The sequence below is a fragment of the Orcinus orca genome, chromosome 1, assembly GCF_937001465.1.
Source record: "Orcinus orca chromosome 1, mOrcOrc1.1, whole genome shotgun sequence".
NCBI classification, from domain to species: domain Eukaryota; kingdom Metazoa; phylum Chordata; class Mammalia; order Artiodactyla; family Delphinidae; genus Orcinus; species Orcinus orca.
In genome coordinates this window covers 41,009,637-41,021,783 of record NC_064559.1, presented here as the reverse complement: position 1 = coordinate 41,021,783, position 12,147 = coordinate 41,009,637, and the positions used below count along the sequence as shown (strand labels likewise).

At 42.9% G+C, this 12,147-nt stretch overlaps 1 protein-coding gene across 1 annotated transcript; it reads left to right on the top strand.

Annotated features, from left to right (window-relative positions):
- Positions 1–2,860: 2,860 nt before the first annotated feature.
- On the top strand, positions 2,861–10,595 carry SLC30A1 (solute carrier family 30 member 1). Its single transcript, XM_004275283.4, has 2 exons — positions 2,861–4,089; positions 5,760–10,595. Exons 1-2 carry the CDS (start codon positions 3,477–3,479, stop codon positions 6,662–6,664), a joined length of 1,518 nt encoding a protein of 505 aa, XP_004275331.1. The 5' UTR covers positions 2,861–3,476; the 3' UTR covers positions 6,665–10,595.
- The last annotated feature ends 1,552 nt before the right edge of the window (positions 10,596–12,147 follow it).

Here is a 12,147-nt window from a genome sequence, read left to right as displayed (position 1 = left end):
TTTGGAGGAGCTTGGCGTTGATAGAGCAGGGAGAGGTCTTAGAGGGCTCTGAAATTGCAAAGTTTGTGTTAAACATTTGACGTTCACTCAAACTGGCAGTCTTTTTCCAAAAGAAGCATTATTTTCTCATCTTTAAAGTATGCTGAGTTTAGTCAGTTTGGAAGCCAAGCAAATTGTCAGGAGAGTTCTCAAGAATTAGGAAGAAACAGCCAAGCCATCTTACTCATCCTGGGGCCACAACTTCCAGGGGTGGTGGTGAATAATGGTATGGTTTCTCTTCATTTTAACCCCCTTCTGGCTGTGTTAACGCTATGCTAGGATAACCAGCTGAAAAAGGACAAATTTGAGTCAAGCTACTGAAGTATTTTGACTACACTATGCCGGGTGGGGGGAAGAAAAGTTTATTTGACTGAAATGTTTTGCTGTTATATAAATGATATTACTCTTTCTGGAATGCATGATTATGACTTTTTCCAACGTGGAAAATGTACCTCTGACACCCCTCCCCCCTTCTAGGTTATGAGAGTATAAAGCACATTGTCTGGGAAGTGGCTTACAAGAAGAAAAAAAAAAAAAAAGACGCTGCACAAAGCAGGTTCTCATAAGTGACTACTGAGTTGAATTGAACCTAAGAGCCTGCTTTTATGTGAGCCTAAACATCTCCCAATTCAGTCCGCTTTGTTTTTGAAAGGATTGCTACCTTGTTTGCTGAGAATCTTTGCCTTCTACATCTCCTTATTGATTACTCTTTGGGCATTAAGCTCTCACACTTGGAGGAATCTTTTTTTCCCCCGCCTTGGCCACCCCGCAAGCGGCTTGAGGGATCTCAGGTCCCCTGACCAGGAATTGAACGCGGGCCACAGCAGTGAAAGCACTGAATCCTAACCACTAGACCACAAGGGAACTCCATAAAGGAATCTATTTTTTTAAATAAAGGGACACAGCCCCTCCCAATAGGAGGCAAAATGGTCTTCCAACTGCCTCCTGGCCATTTCCATAGGATATCTTGACCCAAACGTGGCTCCCCAATTTCTATATAGGAGCAGCTGGTTAGAAGGAGGTTTGAAGCTGTGTTTACATACATGAGCACACAAACATCAATTGTCTACACCAAAGGAGAGGAGATTATGGAAGTCCCCAATCCCATCTCCCCATTCCTTAGAGCTGCCACCATCCAGACTTCAAATTCAGCACCTTAAAAACAGGCCCAGTATTTTCCCCTTAAAATCAGCTCCTTGCACCCCCTTCCCAACTTCTTCACCTGTTTAAAGCAATATTTTCCTTGTCAAGTTAAAAACTATCTTTGTTAAATTCTCCTCATCAGCTTTCACTCTCCCAAAATCCCGTTAATCAAGTCCTAGCAATTCTTCCATAATAAATGTCTCAGAAATTTTCCTCCATTCTTTCTATTCCAGAAGAACAGAAATAGATGAGGATCTGGCTCTCTAGTCTGGGTGGGGAGATAAGAAACACACCATACACAAGTGAGAAATCTTTTATAGAAATAATAAAAATATTTTTTTAAATGAAAAAACATGCCCCCAAACAAGCCTTATTTAACAGACCCCGACGCACTGGCTAGCACTACCTTTGTCTTCCAGCAGTCCAGAGCAATTCCAGGTCCTTCCTGCTGTTCAGGGGCTGTGGTGAGGCCTTTGGGAGTCCAGTTCAGGCCACTCTGAGTCCAGCCATCTCTCCACTTATGAAGCAGGAAGGCTTCACTTTCAAATTAGCTAATCTCCACTCATAGCACAGCACATATGTATCCAATCTAAACTAGTGTTGGCACAATTAGGAGTATTTCATAGTAATTTAAATTTTTATATGTTTATATTTTACCTTCACCTGGACAGAAGCTCATTCTTCTGTATTCTTACTGCTCCTCCCCTTCCCCATGGCAACCGACACAGGGTTCTGCTGTTTCTAGCCTATAAATAAAATGTTAAGTCATAGAGCCTTAGAATTTTAAAGTCAGGAGGAATCTTAAGAGTTCCTCTTGTCCAATCCTATAGATGAAGAAACAGGTCTAGAGAGATCGGTTGACTGGCCCAAGGTCACACAGCTGGCTAGTGGCAAAGCAAGGACCAGAACCCAGGTTTCTCCTGCTTTAACTCTGTACCCTAAATGGTCCTTAAATAATCAGTAACAGAAATATCGTACTTCACACAAGCTCTCCTGGGGATGGTGGTGATAGGGGTGATCTGCTTTATTGAAACATTTACAAAGATTCCGTTCAGCCCCTCGCAGGACCGCCCTGAACTAACTCTTCAGCTAGGTGCTGAGCAGAGTCACAAGTTACGTGCTGCACTTGTTTACGAGTCTGTCGGCCTAATCTCGGTTCTCCGGACAGGAGCGCCCACCCGAGGGCCCCGAACACAAGGGCTCCCCCTCCCGGACCCTCCCAGGCTGCCGTCTGTCACAGAGCGGCCGCGCGGCCCGCCCCACGTGGACCCGGCTCGGAGGATCAAAGTCTGTTTGCTGCCCGGCGGGGGGCTGCGAGAACCCGCAGTCCCAGAGCAAAAGCCCCGCCACGCCTGGGGGACCCCTCCTGCCCCGCCCTGTCCCTCCCCCTCCTGCTGCACGCGGCCCGCGCCCCCTTCCCTCCCCCACGACGTCCATCGCTGCACCCGGCCGCGGCCCCCAGCCCACGCCCGGCTCCTGAAGGGAAAGGCCCCGCCCCCCATCTGTTGGCGCCGTGACACCGCCCCCTCCTGCCCCGCCGAGCCTCCATCCAATAGTGAGCGCTGATGGGCGGGGCGCGACAGCTGTCGTGAGGGGATCCTGGCCAATGGGGAAGCGTGCCGGGCCTGGTGGGCGGGACGGCGAGGCCTTGTCACGTTCGGGTCCGTGTGAAAACGGGGGTTCCGAGTGCAAAGCAAAGTTTTTTTGTAAACCGTCTGCAAAGGCGGGGGGGCGAAGAAGGCGCCCGATACCGGGCCGAGTGCAGCTGCTGTGGCCGCCGCCTCTTTAGCTCTTCAGGCGTTGGCTCCTCGGTCCGAGCGACTCCGGAGAGAGACCAGCGAGGGGAAGACCTGCGTGGAGAGCCCGCAGATGCTTGGAGCCTTTGCAGCACGGAGCTGCTGGTCGCCCGCCCCCGCCGCTCGCCTGCTCCTGCTCCGGCTCTCGGTCCGCGGGCTCCGGGAGCCCCAGCTCCGCGCCGCCGCCGCCCGCTCTAGGTGTGGGGGCTACTGGGGCTGAGCCGGGCCTCCGCGCCAGCTCCGAGGACGGACGCCTGAGGAGCAGCGCGCCGCCGGCCCGCCGGGGACGCCCGCAGGCGCGGGGGCTCGGCGGCTTGACCCCGGGCTCGCCCCTGTCCGGCCGCCGAGGCCCCACGGCAGACTCCCGAGCGGCCCGGCTCGGGCGGTGAGAGCCCCGCGCCGCCCTCCATCCGTCGCCGGGTCGCCGGCCCTCGGCGCCTCGCCGCCGCCGCCTCACGAGTGTCCGGGCCGCGCTCGGCGGGCTCCTGAGCCGCAGCCATGGGGTGCTGGGGTCGGAACCGGGGCCGGCTGCTGTGCATGCTGATGCTGACCTTCATGTTCATGGTCCTGGAGGTGGTGGTGAGCCGGGTGACTTCGTCGCTGGCGATGCTCTCCGACTCCTTCCACATGCTGTCGGATGTGTTGGCGCTGGTGGTGGCGCTGGTGGCCGAGCGCTTCGCCCAGCGGACCCACGCCACCCAGAAGAACACCTTCGGCTGGATCCGGGCCGAAGTGATGGGGGCTCTGGTGAACGCCATCTTCCTGACCGGCCTCTGCTTCGCCATCCTGCTGGAGGCCATCGAGCGCTTCCTCGAGCCGCACGAGATGCAGCAGCCGCTGGTGGTCCTCGGGGTCGGCGTGGCGGGGCTGGTGGTCAACGTGCTGGGGCTCTGCCTCTTCCACCATCATAGCGGCTTCGGCAACGACTCCGGCCACGGGCACTCGCACGGGGGGCACAGCCACGGCCTCCCCAAGGGGGGCCGCGGCAAGAGCACCCGCACCGGGGGTAGCGACAACAGGGCCCCAGGTGAGCAGGGTCCCGACCAGGAGGAGACCAACATCCTGGTGGCCAATAGCAGCAACTCCAACGGGCTGAAACTGGACCGGACAGGTGAGCAGAGAAAGTCGCCGCCGCAGGTGGTTGGCATTGGGGAGCCCGGACCCCGGGATGGCCCCGGGCAGGATGGCCAGCACGCCCCCTGGTGTCCGAGCCGACCGCGCCGCGCCGCCTACCTGGCCACTCCTTCCCGCTCCGGCACTCACACCCCGCCTCGCCCGGAGGACGCGGCCCCCCTTTCAGCCCGGTGTCAGGAGCCGGGGGAGCGCGTCTGGGAGTGTAGATGGGCACCGTGGTGGTGAGAGCGGGCAAAAGGTCAGGAGGTGACCGTCAGCCCGCTGCGGTCCGCAACCGCACTTAACAGTCTTTACAGGCTGTCGTTTCAAGAGGCTGCCTGATTTTGGCGTTAGCAGGATCAAAAAATGCTAATTTCTTGGGCCTATTGGGAAACGGAGAGAATCCCCACTTGGTCCTCAGTTGTTGGCTGTTAGGAACCTTGCTCTGCCCAAGTAGTTCTTATGCCCTTCAAACAAGTTTCTTAATATTGTATTCGGGGCTATCTAGTGATTGACTTTCCTGAGCTCAAAACCCTCGTTAAAGGTTTCTATCATGAGCAGCAATGTATGTTTCAGTTAATTTTCTAAAATCTAAACCTAATCCTGAAAATCCTAGACTTAGAACGTGTATGGGCATGTTTAACATTTCACTTTAGGATTTTTCATAATCGTACTAAGATAAAAGCGATGGTAATTTATTCATCTTATATTTTTAATGGATAGTTTTCATTCTAAACATTAAGCGCGCTTGAAGGAAATTGGGAAATGAATGTTGAAAGAAAGGAGACGGGAAAAGGAATCAACCTAATGCCCTACTACCCAAGCTCAGTGATGTTAACAGTTTGTTGTATTTCCTTCCACTTTTTTCCATTTACATCTATTTACCTAGTTGTATGATACCACATAGACAGTTTTCCTCTTTCCAGGATGCAGAATATCATGTTAATGAAATTCAAGTTGTACATTGAAAATGTTTAATAAACAATTGAATTTCCTCTCACTCCCACTCTGCCAGGTGTTATTCCAAAGAATATTAAGCTGCTCTGATGTGTATAATTCCTTTAAAGGATCCGTACGTTTGGTTTAGGAGCTAGTAGGGTAGATAGTGATCATTTAGTTCCAACTTTTCCTGAAGTCTCTGTGATTGCTGATAGGTTTATATTGTTGATTTGTCAGTTTCTAAACCTCTTCTATCAAGAGACTATCATTTATATAAATGATAAAAGTTAACACCTTAATGACTACGAAAAGTGACTAGACCTCTGCGTCAGGTCAGCCATTTGTATTAGATTTAGATTAGATTTATCCATAGTTTAATTTTGGGTGATAGCGTTCAATTTTGTTTTCTTTTTGGTGTATGCCAACAAGTATAGGAGAATGTTCACAGGACCCCACCCCCACAGAAAAGGTGAACTTTATTTGGAGGTGGGAAGGTAGGAGGGTGGTTAGGAGTATGGGGAAGCAATATCATCTTAATGACTTAATTTAGCCCTGGCCATTATGTCCTGGCTTGTTCCCAGTATGTCAATTTATATTAAATCACTCTGAGCACATTTCTTATTATGTTTTATGAAAATTTTTCACTTCTGTCACTTAAATGGAATTAGGCAAGAATGTTTATATAAACACTTTAGATGTGTTTGATACAGAATTTTTATTTCTTTGTAGATCCAGAAAAGTCCAGAAATGATGCAATGGAAGTACAAGTGAATGGGAATCTTATCAGAGAACCTGACCAGGTGGAATTGGAAGATGATGATGATAAGGCTGGACAGCTTAACATGCGTGGAGTTTTTCTGCATGTCTTTGGAGATGCTTTGGGTTCAGTGATTGTAGTAGTAAATGCCTTAGTCTTTTACTTTTCTTGGGAAGGTTGTCCTGAAGGGGAGATGTGTGTGAACCCATGTACCCCTGACCCCTGCAAAGCATTTGTAGAATTAATTAATAGTACTCATGCAACAGTTTATGAGGCTGGTCCTTGCTGGGTGCTATATTTAGATCCAACTCTTTGTATTGTAATGGTTTGTATACTTCTTTACACAACTTATCCATTACTTAAGGAGTCTGCTCTTATTCTTCTCCAAACTGTTCCTAAACAAATTGATATCAAAAATTTGATAAAAGAACTTCGAGATGTTGAAGGAGTTGAGGAAGTTCATGAATTACATGTTTGGCAACTTGCTGGAAGCAGAATCATTGCCACTGCTCACATAAAATGTGAAGACCCGACATCATACATGCAGGTGGCTAAGATCATTAAAGACGTTTTCCATAATCACGGAATTCATGCTACTACCATTCAGCCTGAATTTGCTAGTGTAGGCTCTAAGTCAAGTGTAGTCCCATGTGAACTTGCCTGCAGAACTCAGTGTGCTTTGAAGCAATGTTGTGGGACACGGCCACAAGCCCAATCTGGAAAGGATGCAGAAAAGGCCCCAGCAGTTAGCATTTCTTGTTTAGAACTTAGTGACAATCTAGAGAAGCAGCCCAGGAGGACTAAAGTTGAAAACATCCCTGCTGTTGTGATAGAGATTAAAAAAATGCCAAACAAACAACCTGAATCATCTTTGTGAGTCTTGGAAAAGATGTGATATTTGACTTTTGCTTTAAACTGCAAGAGGAAAAAGACTCCATTGAAATTCTATGTTTGCCAAGTAGTGTAATTGAAGTCCTTGTCTGGTCACACAGTTTAATTCTATTTTTGTAAGAACATAATGGGACTGCTTAACAGAGTTCTATATTACAACTTTGTGATTATTAGTGCAGAGTACAGCTATGCTGTAACAGTTTTGGAAAGCCAGTTTTAACACTATGTTACATTTTTGTTTAAAGTAAGTATAAACCTTATATAACATAATGACATTTGATTTCCAGTTTTTCCATGGTAAAAAATTAATTAGGGGGATAAATAAATTAAAATTGTTACTGGAATTTCTCTGCTTTTCTTTTCCCCCAGTGTTATATTTTGTTTATTAGAATTATAAATGCTGGAACTTTAAAAATTCATCAACAGGTTTGTTTCTTTTGACATTTTATGTAATATTTACTTGCCCTTTGAGATCATTGCATAGCATAATGGCAACATTTTAAGAATGACTCATGAAAATTATTAGGAAAAGTTCCTTTTTTTCTTCACATGGGGGTATTTATGATACTGAAGATCAGTTACTATTCTGTATCTTATATTGTGAGTATTATTCTAACAAATAGTGAAATAATTAACAAATTGAACTGTAGTGTACATATAATAGGGCATATGGGGAGTAAGAGCAGGGAAGAAAGTTTACCAAATTAAATATTTAGATTCTTGTATGTTAATATTCAGACTACATTTCTAAATTATTCTGAGAATTTTAACCTTTTTTTTTTAAAAAAAAAAAAAAAATGGTCTAAAACATGGACATGTTCACCAGCATTACTTTCTTTGAAAGATTGGCATTGGGAACATTGAGTTGAAAGTTTACTCATAAAATATATACAGTAAATATTTTTAAGGACATTAAATTTAATCTAATAACTACATGTTAAATGAAAGCTTATTAATCTCATCTTTTAAATTGTGGGTTTTAAAAATAACTTCAGAGTTAGTCCTTTCACAGTGACCAATCATGAATGGATTCAACAGAGCTGTCTGAGCCCAACCAGCAATGCCTGTGCTCTGCCAAGAGCCATTGACTTGGGAGAAAAAAGGAATCTGAAGGTTAATGCAGTTTGGATATTAAATTCTCAAAAAGCAAAATTAGTTACGCCACAATTAATAATTGAGATTCTATAAGTCATTCTGTCTTGACATTGCTCAGATCTTCCAATAGTAGCTTATCTTGCAAGATGCCATAATATCTACACAGGAAATTGTTCTTAGCTATTTCATTGTTGGTATGGATTCCAAATCCATACACAAATATTATTTAAGGGTATTTAAGTTATATTTTTCTTGATAGGGAGGGGTTATGCTTTGTGAAGAAACTAGATTTTTGTCCTCAAAAGGATGGATATTAATATCAGTTATCATGTATAGCTCTATTTTTCTAGAAACGAGGTATCCTGACTACTTTAGTAACTTTTATAGCTGACTACTTTTGGGATGGCTACCTTTTGGGATTTGAAATAATTCATTATCTAATGGGTCTTAAGATGAAAATGGTGGCATTTGACAGTTAACTTTTTAAAGGGATGATCTTTTGTGGTAGATGGTGTGTTTTTTTCCTAGTGTAAGCCTATTGCTGGCAATGGGCCTATTTAAGAACACCCGATTTTTCCAGTGAGAATGAGGTAATTTTAGGAACACAGTTTGTAAGTTCACATTTGCTATAATGGGCCAAAACCATAACCTGCCAATTTGCAATACATCTTTATCATTTAATACTTTTCTCTGATATTGTGTATTTCAATTCCTAAACTGGTAGTTACTTTGAATTTTGCAAACATTTTTTTTAAACATGAAATTGGGGAATCTCATGGGTGAACAAGAGAAAGCTTCGAATTGTATCAAGTACATTCCTGATTTAACACTTTACAAAACCATTTTTTGAAGATCTCAAAACAGTTTATGTTATAGAAACATGTCAGTAATGATACAAAAGGATAACTGGTGAAGTATATTACATTCAATGAGGTTTTCTTTACAGTGCTCTGTTGGGTCTATTTCTTAAAGGTTGTATAATGCATAAGACATCGACTGAAAGAGGATTTTTTTAAATGGTGTATAAGCATGGGACAAGGGCTTTTTTTTCTCATAAGTGCTTTGAAAGTAACAGCCTTTAGATTTCAGTTATTTCACTTTTGATAATTTTAAGTAGCTCATATGTAACAAAGTGGTACCATAGGATTCTCTTTTTTCAAAGGACTTTTGTCATAATAGCAAAATCAGTGGGCACTGACTCACCTTTTGAGTTTTAGCAGAGAATTATTTATTTCTTTACAATGCACTTTCTAACCCATTTTTAGCTATATTAGCATTATCTTTTTTAAAAATGCTTTTATATTTAAATATTGTGGGATTTAAGTGTCTTTTCCAAAATAGCTTATTCCTTCCTGCAAGAAAATGAGGGAAATACCATGAATCATTAGGAGACTTAAACCCAATATTTAAATGCTGTTTTATAACACTGCATCAGTTTTAGGAGGTGCATCTCGCCTGCTGGCTCTTTTATATTTGAGCAAGATCAGTGTATTTAGAATATGTGTTTAGAAATGTGTCTGTTGTCTCAATTTAGTAAGAAGGAGGTGCTACATGTGCCTGAATTAAAATCAACCCAGACATTATTTCCAAGCCAAATGCCGCCTTAGTGATGAGAGAGATTTAATTCTCCATTGTCACATTTTAGTTTATATGATTTTTTAATAAGGTTTCTTTTTGAAGAGCATCTGCACTATAAAAGTATGGACTAGAACCTAAAAGAATAGTCAAAAACTCACAAACACTTTGCTGTATGTATTTTAACATTTTAGAAAACAATCTATTTGAATAACTAAGGTGTGTAATTTGAACGGGAAAGATTTCCATCAAGAGCACCTTGGAAAATCACAACAGGTAGAAGACTATGTTAATATGTTTGTATCTTGGTAACATCCTCAGTTAATTTTGAATTTTTGAAAGTTTTGAGGGAAAAGTCCTATGGAATCTAATGTGAAGTATTTAGTAGGCTAACTGGTATTGAGTTGAAGCTTTTTACTGTTTTTAAGCAGATACCATTTGATGAAATGTCATTTACCTGCTGTCCTAAGATGTTCATACATACGCAAATAAGGAGAAGAATCCTACCATATAGAAATATTTATTTTAATAGAGTTTCATTTAAGTCATAAAACAGTGTTAAAACTCTTGGGAAGGTGGAGGGTTTCTCGTTTTTTAAATTGAAACTGTCATACAGTGTTTGACCATCTGAAATGGGAATTGTAACAGCACTATTTTGATGTAGCTCTACCAATATTATGTGACAATGCTATTTAGTTTTACTAACAAGCTCTGGAATACTTAGCAGTCATTTTCACTGGCACAAGAGCTTTTTGTATGTCATTCAATTTAAACTTTTAAACCAAAAACTTTATGGTTTAGTGTCTTTGGCAAAAAGATGCTGAAGGGAATGTAACATACAATTAATATGTGGTTATATATAAAAAGACACAAAAAATTGCCATGTTATGGTTCTGCCTTGAAACAGCACAATGAAGTGTATCAGTGTATTCTGTGATTCTTTATGAAACTTACATGTTGTGTTGTTCTGTGTCTGCCATAGGGTGTCCTTTGGGCCAGATGTGGCACAGTTAAATGCAATTATCATCTCATGAAATGCAGATGCAGATAAAATGTCTTTAGTGCTGCAACATTTTACCTAACTTTTGTATGTTTTCTGACTGTGCGTTGTTTCCAAAGCTGTTCCTACCTCACCATGAGGCTTTATGGATTGTTATGTATTATAAATGTTCTTTATGAGACAGACTACTGTGTTTCTTCTCATTTATTAAAAGTTAAGTAGAAAAATAAACTAATTTTAATATCTAGTTCATTGTTCTGTGCATATGGCCTCCCCTTCTGTGCTAAGCTGGGTTATGTAGCAGAGAGTAGGACTTCAGTCACTGAAAGGGAAATTTCAGCTTAACATGTGTTCCCTAGAGTGCAGGGTGACCAGGTTACAGGACAGTGGTGTGGAAGAAAACAAATGTGGGTAAAAATTGCCATTGAAATTGAAAGGGTAACAATACAAAGGCTCATTAACAAATATTCAATGGATAGGAAATGTTTTTATTATAAGCATTAAACTTACAAATTATGTAGTTACAGGTTAACCTGCTCCTTTTGGTACTTGTTATTTTTTTTCTTTAATTTGTAAGCATAGTTACTAACAAGGATTATTGAATACTTTACAATTATATAATCATCTGGAACTATTGACACAAGAGCACATTAATACATGAGCTTGGTTGTATGAGTTCAGGACTGTCATAAATGCAGTCTCATATAAAGAATTTCTTAAATTGTACTTCAGTTGGGAGATAAACAGTTGAGAAATCAGTGGACAATAAATGGCAGTAGATAATTAATAGAATTGATAAAGACAATAGACATTCCAAAAAAGGGATAAAAATCTTTGGACAGGATTTGGGTAGGTTAAAACTGAGAGGGGTAGGGGTTGAGCAGTAAGGGGGTGCAGAGTATAGAGGGTTGAGAGTCCAGAGGTAGGCGATTGTGAAAAACAAGGTTAAAAGTGCCATGTCAACAGATTTGAATTTGGTTTCATAAGAAGAGAGGAAACATTCAATTTTTGAGTGGATAAATGAGAAAGTGGAAAGGGTATTGTACAGGATAGATTTGTAACGGGAAGTAGACAAAGAGACCGGAAGACCTCAGTTTACTAGGTATTCAATGCTAAGAGCCTGAACTAGTTCCCAAATACACACGCCCACATCTACATATACAGTACAGCAGTCTCTCCTTATCCTTGATTTCGATTTCTGAGGTTTCAGGTACCCAAAGCCAACCGTGGTCCAAAAATATTAAATGGGAAATTCAGAAACAAGCAATTCAGAAGTTTTGGGGGGTGGTGGTGGGATGAATTAGGAGATTGGGATTGACATATATACACTAATATGTATAAAAAAGATAACTAATAAGAACCTGCTGTATAAAAAATAAAATTCAGGGCTTCCCTGGTGGCGCAGTGGTTGAGAGTCCGCCTGCCGATGCAGGGGACACGGGTTCGTGCCCCGGTCCGGGAAGATCCCACGTGCCGCGGAGCAGCTGGGCCCGTGAGCCATGGCCGCTGAGCCTGCGCGTCCGGAGCCTGTGCTCCGCAACGGGAGAGGCCACAACAGTGAGGCGTCCGCGTACCGCAAAAAAAAAACCCCAATAAACAAACAAAAAAAAACACCTCATGTTTTAAATTGCTGCCTTGCTGCCATTCTGAGTAGCATGATGAAATCTCTCACTGTCCTGCTCCATCCTGCCCAGGGATGAGAATCATCCCTTTGTCCAGTGTATCCTAACCATTAGTCACTTAGTAGCCATCTCATCAGATATGTCAGATTGACTGTCAAGGTGTCACAGTGCTTGTAT